This window comes from Mastigoproctus giganteus, chromosome 9 (assembly GCF_048544385.1).
Source record: "Mastigoproctus giganteus isolate SK-2022 chromosome 9, ASM4854438v1, whole genome shotgun sequence".
Classification (NCBI taxonomy): Eukaryota; Metazoa; Arthropoda; class Arachnida; order Uropygi; family Thelyphonidae; genus Mastigoproctus; species Mastigoproctus giganteus.
The window spans coordinates 190,945,630-190,963,447 of record NC_143583.1 but is presented as its reverse complement, the minus strand read 5'-3'; the positions used below and the strand labels follow the sequence as shown (position 1 = coordinate 190,963,447).

At 34.1% G+C, this 17,818-nt stretch overlaps 1 protein-coding gene across 2 annotated transcripts in view; it reads right to left on the bottom strand.

Annotated features, from left to right (window-relative positions):
* The window catches only part of LOC150080975 (ATP-dependent 6-phosphofructokinase-like), a 303,293-nt gene that overhangs the window by 38,958 nt on the left and 246,517 nt on the right, over nucleotides 1-17,818 (bottom strand). For both annotated transcript variants that reach the window (XM_090381722.1, XM_090381723.1), the window contains exon 16: nucleotides 13,312-13,538. In XM_090381722.1, coding sequence (XP_090237848.1) covers nucleotides 13,312-13,538 — 227 coding nt within the window. The remainder of the gene's footprint in view (nucleotides 1-13,311; nucleotides 13,539-17,818) is intronic.

Below are 17,818 nucleotides of genomic sequence, written 5' to 3'. Positions count from 1 at the left end.
ATATATTATATTGAAGATAATAATATAGAAGTTAATTCAAGCAGACAATACCAAGCTGGATTAAAAGAAATGCAAGGGATATAAATATATATTTAAAAAAAAAAAAAAAAATATATATATATATATACACACACACACACACACACACACACATATAAAACTTATCGTTGCCTACCCATAATCTAGACAACTTCAACTGGGGCCAACAAACCCAGACTGAAGGCAAAAAATGACAAGGAGTTCTCTGTTTCTGTAATGATCAATATCTGCTAATATATATAAAAATTCCGAGATTAAGTAAATTAAGTAATTTCAATCTAAACCAATTAAAGATAGTTGATTTTTTTAGAATAAAAAGAAAGATATTATAAATGTAAGCATATATTGATCATCATTGACCCGACAGAGAACGTAATTTAATAATTAAAATAAGAAAAACTGCAAAGTATAAGGCATGTCTACTGTATCCAGGACATAATGTAACAACTAGTCATTATGAAATAATAATCCCTCTAGTGAGTTAATATATATGTGGTGACCCCTATGTGATGGATATGTTAAAAGTAAAAATAAATAATCAATTAATTAAAGTTAACGCAAAGAGAAACATGCAGGTAGTAAGAAGAATAAAAACTAACAGAGTAGGAATAATAGAACCTGAACTCCATAAAGGTGAAAATATAGTAGTACAGATAAGAAATAGTTTCTCCTACATCCTCGGATTACCCTAATAATTTCGGAGAAATAAGAACAAAGAGTATAGGACAGCTTAAAGACAATACGAGAGATAAGTTGTAGCTTGGGTATGCCTGGGATCGCAAACCCGTTCCTATAGTAGGGCCCTGAGCTGAATTTGCATGTCACTTTAGCGTGAACTTAAGTATATACAATGTGATTATAAAATAAGATAAAATAACTTCTATTTGCAATAAAAACACAACCTGTGCACCAAGAAAGCAAAGCGTATCCTATGTACATAATATACATGGCTCTAAATCTGTAATTATGGTAATTATACTGAAGCAATGGTTTCAGAAAAAAAAAATTTTTGAAATTAATTATATTTATCTCCTTCCTGAAGTGGTATTTCAGGTAAGCGATAGGGAAATTATTATTTATCAACTTATTATACAATTCTATTGTGTTTGCTGCACAGGTTGTGTTTTTATTGCAAATAGAAGCAATCCTCAAGCATTGGGATAAAATTATATTAGCATGCACTGATTTCGATATATTAGATCTCCAGTTTGTAAGGCCGACTACATTGAAATTAAATGTGTCTCTTTTATTATATACGTTTACATCTATATTATTATGGAATATTTTCTATATGAAGATCCAGGTAATTTGTTATAGTATCAGAACTGTTAGTTTTTTCCAATACAAGTTTTTCTGGATATAATTTGCTGTAATCCTGAACGAAATGCGGACAATTAAACACACATAAATCGTCTACGTATCTGAACATAAGTTATCTTGAAATGTTCTTTCTGTAGAATATAGATAGAGATTTGCAATTATGCAGGATGATGGACTTCCCATAGGATTGCCATTCACTTTTAAGTATAATGAAGTTCCGTCATATACGTAATTCTTAAAAATACATAGATTTATTAGAGTATCCCAGTAGGTTAAATCAAACTTTATAGCATTTTTATGTTCCAAATATAGTTTTTTGAGAACATCTTTTAAACTGTCAAGATTTATACTAGTGAATAAACGGTTAAAGTCAAATGTTTGTATTTGCTGAATATTGTTATTTTTTATTACATTTATAATCGGTAAGTTGTTATTTATTATAATAGTTTTATTTACATTATTTAATATAGTTTTATGTAACTTTTCTAACATTTTACCCGGAATTTCAGCATAACTATCTTCTACATGATATTATGAATCTAAATGCAATAGGTGATTTATGAAATTTAAGTATACCATATATAAACAGATATTTTAGGTTACTGTACTTTAATTTTTACGCAATGCTATTAGTTTTTTGATTATTACATTAGGGGAAGATGCTATGTATTTGTATGTGCTACTGGACTGCAGTTCATTTTTAATAAGCAGCTCAAAGAACATTTTGAGCACAAAATGTTCTTTGAGCTGCATACACAAACATTTTGTAATTACTTTGGTTGACAAAGCTGTTTGAGTTATGCAATTATATGTAAGTCACATTACATAGAAATTATTAAAAATGAACTGCAGTCAAGTAGTAGTACATACAAATACATAGCATCTTCCCCTAATGTAATAATCAAAAAACTAATAGCATTGCATAAAAATTAAAGTAAAGTACAATAACCTAAAATATCCATTTATATATGGTATACCTAAATTTCACAAATCACCTATTGCATTTAGATTCATAACATCGTGTAGAGATAGTTAAGCTAAAATTCCAGGTAAAATGTTAGAAAAGTTACTTAAAACTATATTAAATAATGTAAATAAAACTATTATAATAAATAACAAAAGCTATATTTGGAACATAAAAATGCTATAAAGTTTAATTTAACCTATTGGGATACTCTGATAAATCTATGTATTTTTAAGAATTACGTATATGACGGAACTTCATTATACTTAAAAGTGAATGGTACCCCTATGGGAAGTCCAGCAATCCTGCATAATTGCAAATCTCTATCTATATTCTACAGAAAGAACATTCCAAGATAACTTACTTAGGTTCAGATACGTAGACGATATATGTGTGTTTAATTGTCTGCATTTCGTTCAGAATTACAGCAAATTATATCCAGAAGAACTTGTATTGGAAAAAACTAACAGTTCTGATACTATAACAAATTACCTGGATCTTCATATAGAAATATTCCATAATAATATAGATGTAAACATATATAATAAAAGAGACGCATTTAATTTCAATGTAGTCGACCTTACAAACTGGAGATCTAATATATCGAAATCAGTGCATGCTAATATAATTTTATCCCAATGCCTGAGGATTGCTTCTATTTGCAATAAAAACATAACCTGTGCAGCAAACACAATAGCATTGTATAATAAGTTGATAAATAATAATTTCCCTATCGCTTACCTGAAATACCACTTCAGGAGGTTGATAAATATAATTAATTTCAAAAATTTATTTTCTGAACCCATTGCTTCAATATAATTACCATAATTACAGATTTTTTATAATTATTTATTTTATCTTATCTTATTTTATAATCACACTGTATATACTTAAATTCACACTAAGGTGACATGCAAATTCAGCTCAGGGTCCCACTATAGGAATGGGTTTGCGATCCCGGGCATACCCGAGCTACAACTTATCTCTTGTATTGTCTTTAAGCTGTCCTACACTCTTTGTTCTTATTTCTCTCAAATTATTAGGGTAATCCGACGATGTAGGAGAAACTATTTCTTATCTGTACTACTATATTTTCGCCTTTATGGAGTTCAGGTTCCATTATTCCTACTCTATAGTTTTTATTCTTCTTACTATCTGCATGTTTCTCTTTGCGTTAACTGTAATTAATTGATTAATTATTATTTTTTTATTTTTAACATATCCATCACATAGGGGTCACCACATATATATATATTAACTCACTAGAGGGATTATTATTTCATAATGACTAGTTGTTACATTATGTCCTGGATACAGTAGATATGCCTTATACTTTGCATTTGTTCTTATTTTAATTATTAAATTACGTTCTCTGTCGGGTCAACGATGATCAATATATGCTTACATTTATAATATCTTTCTTTTGATTCTAAAAAAATTAACTATCTTTAATTGGTTTAGATTGAAATTACTTAATTTACTTAATCTCAGAATTTTTATATACATTAGCAGATATTGATCATTACAGAAACAGAGAACTCCTTGTCATTTTTTGCCTTCAGTCTGGGTTTGTTGGCCCCAGTTGAATTCGTCTAGATTGTGAGCAGGCAACGATAAGTTTTGTGTGTGTGTGTGTGTGTATATATATATTTTTTTTTAAATATATATTTATATCCCTTGCATTTCTTTTAATCCAGCTTGGTATTGTCTGCTTGAATTAACTTCTTTATTATTATCTTCAATATTATATAAAATATTTTATACACATTATGGTCGTAATGCATAATTGCTCTAGCAACTACATTGGCCCATAAGTATTAGTTACAGCTTGATACAATTTATTAACTTTCTTTCCATATTACTCATATATATATATATATATATATATATATATATATATATACACACACACACACACACACACACACACACACACACACACACATTCAAACTTGGTTATGACAAGCATCAAGGGACTGACAAAATTTCCTTGTTAAAACCATTACTCACTATATTAGTGATGAGTTAAATCTACCACCATCTTTTTTTAATTCTCAATAACTTGGTAAAAAGATAGATTGAAAAAACAATAGAAAAATTAGAGAGGAAAAAATAATATTAGTATATACCTACATATTTGTATTAATATGCTTGTATTCGGTTTTTAAATTCATCCAGCCAAACGTTGTTACATACAAAATCACAAAATCGTCATGTCCAAATTGTTTAGCAAATTTTTCCACTTGAACCTTCAGGATCGGACCGTCTATTGAAAATCCAGCACTTTTTTGTACAGTGAACCATTGAAGCAATGCTACATTTGTAATCTCACACTTTCTAAATGTTTTTTTTCCTTTTTCTTTTTTTCCCCGGTTATGTTCTTTTCCAGTGTCGATATGTAAACATGTTTGTTCTCCCAAAATGTCTGTTGAAGAGGACAAAGAAATCTTTTTACACACTTCAAAAATTTTTGCATCACATTCTAACTCATGAATAATTGACTTTTTCATGAATCGAGAGACAAACTTTCTTTTGTTAGTAGACATGTTTCCGAAAGAATGATTCACTTCTAACTGATTTTACTTTAAAATGACAGTAAAGTGATCTGCAAACAAAGTTCTTAAGTCCCGAAATGCATACAACATTCTTAGAAGTCCCGTTTCCAAAATTTTTAGAAATCCCAAAATAAATTTATGTTCAGTGAATACAAGACAATCTGTAAATAAGGTAATGCAAAAACGGAATGCCAATGCACTATTGTATAGCCCCATCCTTGAAAGGACAAGGTCATAAACTTGTGGCTAATCTGATGTGGGTGGTCATTAAAGCTAAGTCACCCTTTTCATTTTTGTTTATTCCAAGAATTGGGTTTCTTCAACTACCTCAGCAATTAAGAATGTTTGCATAGTTACCAAAATTTGTACGGTATATCCATGTAGTACACTCATTATAACAGTGAGCGATTGTATGGGAATACACATAAATTAAAGTCATTGCGGCTTTTTTGTTCATTACAGCCAGGATCTTGTTATTTCCATGCATGTTAAAATCAAGTTTGACTGTGTGTGTGTGTGTGTGTGTGTGTGTGTGTGTGTGTGTGTGTGTGTGTGTGTGTGTGTGTGTGTGTGCCCGCATGCGTGTTTTATTTGCATTATTAGAGAGGTTTCTATATAAGTGCTTTTGTAATTTGCATGAAACAACTCTCCTACCTTGTGACTGGCTGCACATAGATAGAGCTAGTAAGTGTGTGTGTGTGTGTGTGTGTGTGTGTGTGTGTGTGTGTGTGTGTGTGTGTCTTTTTTTTTTTATGTACATTTTGTGTATTATAGTTACAAGTCATTGTCTGGGTGTTTAGTTAACAGGAGGCAAAATTAAGAAAGTAATTAGGATAGAAATAGACACTCCTGCCCTCATATTACACTAATAGCCCAAACTGTGAAAATTTTCAGTTGTAAGAAAGTAAACGATATATGATTGAAGAATAGTTATCCAGAAACACAATTTCCCATCCTTGTTAGTAATGGCACTAACCTATGTCCAGGGCCATTACGGACAGGAAATTGCATTCCCAGATAACTCGAGCACCTACTTTATATTCTTCAATCATATACCATTTATTTACCTACAACTAAAATTTTCCACACTCTGGGCTATTAGTGTAATATGAGGGCAGGAGTGTATTTCTAACCTAATTACTTTCCTAATTTTGCATCCCATTAGCTAAGCACCAAATTTATATTCTTCAATTATATATCATTTATTTACCTACAACTAAAATTTTCCATATACTCTGGGCTATTAGTGTAATATGAGGGCAGGAGTGTATTTCTATCCTAATTTTGCATCCCATTAGCTAAACAGCCAGACAATGACATAACTATAATACAAAAAAATGTATGCAAAATATAAAATATATATACATCGCTTCAAAAAATTCGTTAAACAGAAATTCCGTTATAAAGAAATATGACCTTTTCAACTGTGAAAAATACTGTAATTCAACATTCCGAAACATAGCATGGGAAATAAATCCGAAATAGGTAGAAATTAATAAATTTTCTAATATTTTAAAAGCAATCAATTTATTAATATATATATATATAAGAAATTACTACTTACATGATGCATACAATATATTAGTGCACTTTTAAGAATTATTTCATAAAATACTTGGTTACTTTTTGTTGTGCACTGGATTTTACTGTACATCATTTATAAAAATGTTTGCATTTGTTTAAACACTCAAATATATTTTCTGGCATTCTTCACACATAATGCCTCGACAAAGATTCAAATGCTGCCAACATTTCATGTTTGGAAAGTTTAATACTGCCCTCATTTTCATCCAACTCATCGATATTGTCACTAGTTCTTTGAATACTCCTATATGTTGGAGTCACATGGCTATTCAGTTACTGTGACATCATCAACTCCTAAAAATTCACCAAGAACAATTTATCCATTGAACAAACCTCTTGTTTGGAGTTATTCCCAATATTCCTCAATATCTTCTAGTAGTTCATCCCTCTCATCACTGTTAATTGGCATTTTAGCAAAACCTGCTTTTGCAAAACAATTCTTAATCATGACTCCACAGTTTTGCCAACTCTGATATGCACATCTGCAAATCTATAACAGAATTAATAGGTTGGTTAGCTTCTATTTTCTGTATAATTTGCCCTCGTGGGTAGCACAGTTGGTAGAATTGCCATCCTCCCCACACCAGGTAGAAAAGACCAGAGTTCTAATCCCATCAATGATGGGAGGAATTTTTATGAGTCTTTTTCACAACGTGGCTAAGTTAGTCGGTCTCTGGTGAAAATAGCATGGTGTTTTCTCCAAGAAACTCAAGTTTTTCGTCCAGCAAACAGAAAATTGATCTCAGAACACAAGCAATTTACAGACAATATACACAAGAGTAGGGTGTGTTCAAGGGGTGGTGACGTGCATTCCATAACCTCTCCTACCCAAATGTCAACCTCATCTTCTTGGGGCAAACTGACTTGTTTCCACAGACAAGGCTCTGGCAATCAAGTCACAGCGGTATAACTGTCCCATCACATACAGAGGAAATGCTGTACTTGAAGTCTGTCTAGAGGCTATAAGGTGGCAGCCCCACCACTAGACTTACCCCGTGAAAGGCTGGTAACCTATCCGGGGGACATTCTAAATAATCGAAATAAGCTCAAGGGAAAAAACTGAACGGATCTCAAGGGTAACGACCTAGGCAATGGATACAGGACTACGATTAAGGAACTTAAAGTAGCAACTTGGAACCTTAGGGGAATAAATCACAAATTAGATGAATTGACCATGGAACTAGAAAATAGAAATATTGACATAGCAGTCATTACCGAAACAAAAAAGAAGAACAAAGGATCCAAAGAAATAGGTAACTTCGTAATGATATACTCCAGCATAACAAGTGAAATGTGGGCATCATCGGGAGTTGCTGTTATAATAAAGAAAGAATGGGAAAACAAAATATTAGACTACTCTTGGATATCACCAGAATATTGAAATTAAGACTAAAAATTCTATCTTAAACAATAACAATCATTGGCATCTACGCACCAGTAGAAGGCAATATTGATGAAACCACTGAATTTTATGACGAATTACAACAGATCATAGACCAAACTAACAAAAACAAGTATCTCATACTAGCAGAAGATTTTAATGCAAGGGTTGGTGCTCAATCAGTAGACAAATGTATAGGATCAGAAGGTGAAGCCGTGGTGAACAATAATGGAAGATGTCTGATAGACTTCTGCATTTTTAATAAACTTAAAATTACAAATACCTTTTTCAGACACAAGAATATCCATAAATTCACATGGGAAGCAAGAAACACAAAGTCTATAATAGATTATATTATCATTAATGAAAATTTAAATGACAAAATTAGAGAGACTAGAGTATTCAGAGGCAGTGAAATTGACAGTGATCACTACCTAGTAGAAAGCACTTTCAAAATAAAAAGAAATTATCTTAATAAAAAGAAGAAAATACCAACAAAAACTACTAAGAAATTAAAAATACATTTGTTGGAAGATGAAAGCACTAAATTCCTGTATGAAAGTCGATTGAAAGATAAACTCAAATCACACGAAAGTGATAATGTTGAGGAAATCTGGTCAAACATGAAAAAATCAATTCTGGGAGCTGCTGAAGAAAGTCTTGGATATAAACCTATAAAAAATAAAAACTGGCTAAGAACTTGAAATGAAGAATTGAAACAAACAATCAATGAGAAAAAAAATACCCATAAACTGTTCCTACAAAACTAAACACATAAAATACAAAAAGCTTCGAGCAGAAGTCAGAAAACTAATCAGAAGAATCTGACGACGAGATAACTGGGATAAATTTGTTAAATCTTTAGAATGCGATAAAATAAAAACCGACTCCATCTCCCAAGCAGAATGGAAGCAACACGATTCCGAACTATGATATAACCCAGGCACTATGGAATTGGAAGATGAATCTGTGGTAACCAAAGATGAAGAAAATATAACAATGGAAGAACTAAAGTTACTATTACAAAAATCAAAAAACTGAAAAAGCCCAGACATAGACAATTTGAATGTAGAACTATTTAAATATGGGGGCACCTTACTAAAAAATGCACTACTGAAATTATTTAACATCATATGGCATAAGCAACAGATACCCAAAGATTGGGAAACAGGAATAGTAATCAATATACACAAAGAAGGCTCCAGAAATAACCCTAACAACTACAGAGGGATAACACTGCTGTCAACTACTGCAAAGCTATACTCTAATATACTAAAGAATAAACTTAATAAATACAGTGAACAATTCTTAGAAGAAGAAGAACAATGTGGGTTCAGCAAAGGGAGAAGCACAATAGATGCCATTTTCTCACTACAACAAATTTTGGAGAAAAGAAGAGAATTCAATCTACCAACATTTCTGCTCTTTATTGATTATAAAAAAGCATATGACAATGTAAACCGGGATGGCAGATTCTACGTGAAGAAAATATCCAAACCCAACTCCGGAAAGCGATCCAAAGCCTATATAAAAACTCAAAAGTCTGTATAAAATATTTTAACGGCCAACTATCAGACCCAATTAACACCAATAAAGAAGTCAAACAAGGATGTGGACTATCACCAAATTTATTTAATATCTACATCGATAAAATTCTTAAAGAATGGAAACAAACAATTAACAACGGAATACAGTTGAACAACAAGAATAAAATCCAAACTATATCATATGATGATGATCAAGTAATAATTTCAAAATCCGAAGATGAACTACAGATAGCAGCAAATGAACTTAATAAAATAAGTAAAAAGTACGAGATGAAAATCTCCACCTCAAAAACAAAATCAATGGGATTATGTGGAAAAAACATACAAAGAGTCAAAATTGTTATTGATGCTAAAATAGTAGAACATATATCTGACTTCACCTATTTGGGAAATTTAATATCAAATCCACACTAATCTACAAAAATATAATAAAATGAATGGAAAGATGAAACGCCACTTCGGAAAACAAATGACAATTTAAACAAAATTACAGCTGCACAACATCACTTCAAAACCAGCCCTCTTCTACAGCTGTGAGACTTCGGTCATAAATAAGAAAGATGCACACAAACTAGAAGCAGCACAAATGATATTTTTAAGACCATTATTAGGCTTTACAAGACTAGACCACCAAAGAAATTTAGATATCCACGAGAAATTAAAAGTAGATAACATAGTAAATGACATAAAAAGGTATCAGGAAAAATGGATCAGCCACATAGAAAGAATGAACTCAGACCGGATCCCAAAATTAGCCTTTAACTACAAACCTACAGGCAAGAGAGATGTTGGTCGACAAAGACAACGATGGCGAGATCAAGACCAGCTCCAAGAGCTACAACGGAACAGGTCTTAAAAGACCTAAGCCGGACCAAGTTCATGATGATACACAAGAGTAACACGGCCTTAGTTGCCAATGCTCCTAAAACCATATAACAACAACATAATTTTTTGTTTCTGTATGCGCCTTCAGTAGAGCATTTTCAAATTCTAGATAATATCTTGGTCCAATGGCTGCAGTTTAGACAATGTATTCAGAGGGGAAAAAAAACAAGCTTTGCACTTGTAAGTTTCGAAATTTGAGTGAAGGTGAGCAGGGCAGTTGTCGACAATCTGTGGTTTTTCTGTTTTCTTTCATCATTTTTCTGTCAAAATTTAAAATCCACTATTCAAAATTTTCACCTGTCATCCAAGATTTTTTGTTGTAATTCAACTCTAACTTTTCCTTTGAAACATTGGGATTGTATACTTTTGTCTATTTCCAAAAGCCAGTTTTTCATTACCAGCCATATTTGCACCAACCAAGACTAATTCTCGCTTACCCTCCTTACTATTTTTACCACCTAAACATTTATTACCTTTAAAAGTGAGAGTCTTGTTCAGCAAACATTTAGAAAATAGACCTGTTTCATCAACATTGAATATGTCTTTGTGCTCTTAGTCCTCAATAATTTTTTTTCAAAATTGTTTCTTTCAAATGGGTATGGTCTTCTTTGATTACAACTCCACTTTCACCCAGAAATAAGTTTTTTGAGTAAGCAATGCCACTTTTTAAATTTGTCCAGCAAGCTTGGAATGTTTTATGCACCAGAAAAGATGCATACTCCGTAGTCTCTTCTTTTATTAATGGCCCTGAAGCAGCATGTTTTTGTCTCAAATAAACTTCACCCACTTAAAAAAAGGCTTCATCTATATCTTCATACAGGCATAATTTTGCATGCTTCCAAATGGGTCCTGTTTCCTCAAATAGTTTGAGGATCAAAAGTTTTTCAGAATGGCTGACACTACTGGCAGATACCAAATTTTAAAGTGATTTTTTTTACAACGCCCTAATCTACATTAAGCACTTCTACTTTTTCCACTTCACTCTCACTCAAGGATTTCCTCTTAGACATTGTAAGGCTACTTGCATAGCAGCTAAAATAAAACTGATTTAGGGACCACTTGTAACTACCACATGTAAACAGAGACAGGTAAAATTTAGTGAAAGTATGGATGACTCATTTCTGCGAAACAACAAATGACTTTCCAGGATAGAGGAAAATCACTCCTCTAATTCTCTAATAGGGTGCTTACGGTAGAAAACGGATTGACCAGATCCAATGTCCGCATCTGGAATATGCCTTGATTGTTGCCAATGGCTGTGGACACAGATAGCAGTTGACCAGCGTGACTTTCGGTACAGCAGAGGCAGTTGTATAGGTTCTACGGACACCTCTTAATTCATACTCTTAAGAATTAATTCCTTTAGCTTTTTAAATCTAAAGGGATTAATTCTTAATCCTTTTAGCTCTTAATTTGTGCTTTCTATGGCATCAGCCATAGAAAGTTTGCTCCTCTGGCCTAAAGGCCAGAGGAGCAAACAATATGTACCTAGGTCTCTCGAAATCAGTTCATTATATGGAAATTTTTTTCGTTATACTGAAACTATTTTTCATGTAATGACCAAAGGGAAATTAAAAAAAATTGCTAAATAGAAAAATTCTCATAATCATTATTGAAAGGATCAGAATCATTATTTTCAACACAATCAAAACAAAACCTGTGGATTTATTTTATAATGAGGTTTACCTAGATATAGTGTAGCAATTGGAAAACAAAACTGATGCTAAAAAAATGATCCGATGTATGATAAACTAACCTTAGTTTATTCAAAGTAACCCCTCCCATATCTACAGAATGCATGCAAAGATCATAAAGTGAGGGGAACATCTGGTGAAAGTCTGTGACTATTATATTGTTCAACGTTCTCATCACACCTCTTGAGCTACAAGAACAAAAAGAAGTTACATGGGACTAAGTCTGGTGAATACAGTGTGCATGACAGAATGCCGACTTTCCTGCTAGCCAAAAACTCCCAAACAATGAGACCTTTGTGGCGTGGTGCACTGTCGGTGCAAAAAGACCCAACTGCAATGGATTCTATGCAACAAACATTTCAAAATTTTGAAATAGTAGGCAGCAGTAACACTTTCGCCATTGGGCATGAACTCTTTGTGCAAAATTATTTTGCTATCGTAGAAAGTGATGAGCATGGTTTTGATTTTTGACCTTTCTTGATGAACTTTTTTGGTTTTGGTAGAGTTTGCCAACTTCAACTTTACACTTTTTTACTTCGTTGTGGAGTTGTACTGAAAGCACCAAGTCTTGTAACCCGAAACAATCGAATTCAGGCAGTTGGGTTTGCTTTCGGTGGCCTTAATGAGCTCTCTGTGTGTTCAACTGGTGCCTGTCATTGGCCATCTGTTAATGAATATGGAAAAAAGTCACTCACAGACCTATGTTTTCTTCAAATCCTGGATTATTATTTGTTGAATGGTTTCCTTATTAATACACAGATCTTCTGAAATCATTCAGTGCATTGCACATCAGTCATTGGTAATGATTTCCCAAACCTTTTCAATCAACTTTAGTGTTTGAACCATTTTGTTTGGGCCCTGACATTTTCATCTTTCAGTGATTCAATGAGCAAAACATTTATGCTACTCAAACACACGGTGCACAAGACAAACAATTCTCTCCATACACTTACTTCACATTTGAAATGTTTCCATGGCATTTTCATCCAGCCTAACACCAGCCTCATTTACTAACTGCAACATTGTGTATAATTATGTTAATCAAGGCTTTTAAGAGTCATTGAAAAAACCTAACAGAAGCATGTATTTTAGAATCACAAAAACATGAAAAAAAATCAAACCTCACTGAAATTCATGAAAAAAAAGGAAGCATCTCATAATATCTGAAGATCTATTTTTTTTTTTTTTTAATGAAAATATATTAAAGTTTTCAGGTATACACACATACCTAGGGAGCTTTTACACCAATAATAACATAAAATAGACTTACTGAGCTCTTAGATCAAATTTTAGTTTAATTTTAAACAATATCAGTTTATATGACTATAGAACTATTTCACACCTAAGAATCAGACCCCGCTGAACACCTTCACCCATCTTTGACTTCATATGAACCACATCTTCCATTATATCTGCAATAGAGAAAGGTTCTTCAAAAATGTATGCAGCATCAGCTCCACCTGCAAGGCCAGCTAGGGTAGCCAAATAACCACAATAGCCTCCCATCGTTTCTACAATAAACACTCTTCGTTTGGTTCCCTGAGCAGATTGGCGGATTCTGTCACATATCTAAATAAAGAAATCCTTTCATTATCAATATATTAAGCAGAATGAGATTAAGCTGACATGAATAAAATATAACAGCATTGCTGCTGAACAAATAGCAAGATCAATGAGAATATTATTCTAATATATACAGAAGCAATCTCCAAGGCAGAATGCACTGGTCCCAAAGGAACTAGTTATTGTTGGTGACTACTGTCAGGGAGACGGGGAATATACTATGCAAGAAGAATAGGTGGAACAGGACTAGGGTATATCTGCCAGGTGAAAAATTTGATGACGTCGTAGAGCAGATATCATCTTTTAAGGGCAAAAAAGGTGATATTGTTGTACACATTGGAACTAATGACATTAATAGTAAGAGATCTGCAGATTTACTCAACAAGTACAGGTCAATGTTGAAAAAAAGTCGCAAGTTAGAGTTGAATGCAAAAGTGTCTGCAATTCTGCCCAGACATGATAGGAGGGAGTATATGATGGGAGCCTTGTCGATCAATTTGGCCCTGGAGAGATTGTGCAAGGCTCAAGGGGGTAGAATATGTTTCAGCCTGGTCTGTGCTTGTTGACAGGAGAGACTGCTTCTACAGGGATTGGGTACACTTAAATAGAAAGAGTGCAAGAATATTTGCTGATGCTATCGAGGCAGTGTTAGGTGGGTTGGAAAACTGCTAGTGTGGGGGAGATACACAGACTAAAAGGTTAACAGTGACCGCAGGCAGAGGCAAAAGTGATTCTTGCACTGCTTCTATTAGAATGAGCAGCAGCCTGGAAAGCAAGGCAATGGAGATTTCCAGGACTGCTGGGAGTCATAGTGGGACAAATAAATACATGGCTGTGTTAGGGTAACTAAGAGTAGAACAGGTGTATGTATACTTGCATTTACACCAATGCTAGGAGTATAGTTAATAAATTTGATGAGCTTGAAGTGCTAGTCAGAACATCAAAGGCAGATATTGTTGGGATATCAGAGACGTGGTGTCACACAGACATAAGCAATGCAGAATTGGAATTTGGGGAGTACAATGTGTACAGAAAGGATAGAAAGTAAGGGAGGCAGAGTTATGCTGTTAGTTAAGAAACATAAAATCTAAGGAAGTGCATCCAATTGATGTTGATGGACATTGCAATGTCGAGTCTGTTTGGTGTGACATAAGCACGGGTAAAGGAAAAATGAGTAGGTGTGTGTTATAGGCCTAATGAAGCTGATGAGTATAATGAACAATTGTGCAGAGAAATAGTGGGCCAGTAAATCAGAATGTCTTATAATGGGAGATTTTAACTTTCCAGATATTGACTGGAACTTGTGGATTGGTCACTCACACACACTAGCAAGACTGTTGTGGATTTATTGGATGACTGTTTTCTACAGCAATGTGTTCAAGAGGCAACCAGAGGGTGTAATACTCTTGATTTGATTATCAGCAGTGATTATTCATGCATTAAGAATCTGCAGATAAAGGAACCACTGGGTGACAGTGATCACAATGTACTGATGTGGGAATTACTTTTATTATTATTTTTTTTTTATGTGAACCCCAAACACGAGAGGTATTAGAACCTATAGTACTTAGTACCATGCTTGGGTTAGAGGTTGAGAAGACGAAAGAAGATATTTGTTGACATTGGACTTAACTTCTGTAGATTGTAATTTTCAGGAAATACGTATGAAAGAAGGTTGTTCTAGAAAATGGCAGTTGAATAAATAAATGAGGAAGATGAAAAGTTGGTTCTGTGAGTTTGAAGTTGGACAGTAAATGGATGTTGGCTGGTGGCGGCACGTGTTTGGACTATTTTGAAAGAGAGAGCGGGAATTACAGAAGCCAATTCAGAAGAACAGTGCCCGTGGAAGTATCTGTAAAAGAGGCATGCAGCAGAAACAGTACGTCTATGAGAAAGCGAGTGGAGAGACTCTGTTAGAGATGAATCATTAATTAACCTAACTGCCCTCTTCTGAATGGAATCAAGAAGCCTGAGAGAGGTTTTGGGGGAACCACCCCAGATGTGGGAACAATATTCCATGGCAGGGCGGATTTGCGATTTATACAGAGTGAGCAGCTGTTTGGAAGAAAAGTAACACCAAGAGCGAAAGAGAAAACCAAGTTTTTTAGATGCAGAGGAAGCAATATTTGTAATGTGCTTGTGCCAAGAGAGAGATTAGAAGTCAGGGTAATCCCCAAAAGAGATATATCATTTTGCCTAGAAATCGGAGTGTCCCTAAAGATAAGCATAGGAGCAGAAGAATCCTTTTTGTAAGATATAAGACAAGACTGAGTTTTAGAAGGGTTGAAATGAACTAAGCTGTCTTTGCCCCACTGGAGGATTACATGAAGATCGGCATTTAAGGAATTGGTAGCAGATTTTCGACAAGTTGAAGCTGATTGAGCAGGACAAGGTTTCTCAAAATGGAAAGTGGAATGCAATGTGTTATCATCAGCAAAACTATGGATAGGATTTCCAGTCAATGGAAGAAGGTCATTAATATACAAGAGGAAAAGAGTGGGGGAAAGAACTGAACCTTGGGGGACACCGGCATTAGTGGAGAAGTTAGAAGACAGAGAGCCATTTACCATCACCCTCAGTGAGCGATCAGAGAGAAAACTGGATAACCAATTACTAAAAACAGTTGGCAAACCATAAGATGGAAGCTTGTTTAGAAGACCTTTATGCCAAACACGATCAAAAGCCTTTGAGATGTCAAGAGCAACTACTTGTGCTTCACTGAACTTTTCCATTGAATTAGTCCATAAATGGGTAACATTAGGGCAAGAAGCAAGTTTTCTACTCTTAGCCTGTTCAAACTCTAGTTTGGACTGATTTAAGATGTAATTACCATGAAGATGTAATTACTATGAAGACTAAGGGGAAGGGCTTTTGTAAAGGCGATTACAGGGGGTTTCACACAGTTTTTAAATTCTGTACAGTGGGATCAACTGATGATGCTACCAACATTGAATTCTAAATGGGAAGCCTTCAGGGACTACTAGGCTTTCATTCCAACAAAGAAATACTCTTCAAGGTTTAGGCCTAAATGGATTTCAAATGAACTAATGAGGCTCGTGGAGAGAAGAAAATGTATGGGATGCATATAAATTATCAGGCGACAAAGAAGCCTATGGCAGATATAAACTAGTCTGTAATCAAGTCACAAAGGAGGTTAGGCAGGCAAAGGCAGAGTATGAGAAATCTTTGGCAAAGGATGCAAAAAAAAAAAAAAAAAAAAAAAAAAGCAAAGAGTTCTTTACTTATGTAAACTATAGAAGGAAAGGGATGAATCAGATTGGACCACTTAATATAGATGGGTTGACTATTGATGATCATGCTCAGATAGCTGATAAACTGAATGAGTATTTTGCATCTGCATTCACAGATGAAGAATTATTTAATTTTTTTTTTTTTTTTTTTTTTTTTGGTAGTTGTTGGCGCATCGGCTTCTCTGGCCATAATGCATCTCCCAAGGTATTTTTTGCAGTACTTTGATCCAAGCCCGAGGCGGGATTCGAACCCGCAACCTTTGGGTTGCCAGGCAGGCACTTTACCCACCCGGCTAGCCCAGTCGGCAATTATTCAATTAGGGGAGTGCTAGAAGTTTATCAAACTAACAGGGAGTTAAGTGATTTTGTAATAGCTGAGAGCAAAGTGGAGGAGAAATTGAAGTTAAACATAAAAAAGTCACCTGGGGTGGAGCACCAAACAGAAAATCCTTTTAGATTATAGCAACATTTCATGGTAATTTCAGATCAAATGATATGTACGATCATTTGATCTCATACCAATAGACATTTGTTTTTCAGCTGAAAGACATACTGACTATGCTAGTCAGTGGTGGGCATACTGATTATGCCAGTGAACTTTATAAAATGTTTCACAAAAGGGCATGGTACATATTAATGACAACTCTTCTCTTCTCTGCATTAAAGCAAATGCAGTTATTTAAATTGCATGTAAATTTTATCAACAGGGTCATTAACCAGATCATCCATATGTTTACAGACCACAGCTCAGATGGGCCCTGCTAATCAACTCCCAACCCTTATTAGCCTCATTTGGAGGGAAAAATTAAACAAAAATGCCCACAAACATGGGGTCATAAGATATTTGCAGAGCAATTTCAAGCTGAAGCAAATTGTCATGTCCTGCCATTCCCTTGCTGCACCCTAGAAATCAGAAATTCTATGAGGATCGCTACAAAACTAATGCCTCCTAATTTTTTCTTTCAAATGTGGCACCATAGATCATTTCATGTTTTACTGAGTGGTCACTAAAGGTCTCTAGTTTCACCATACTGA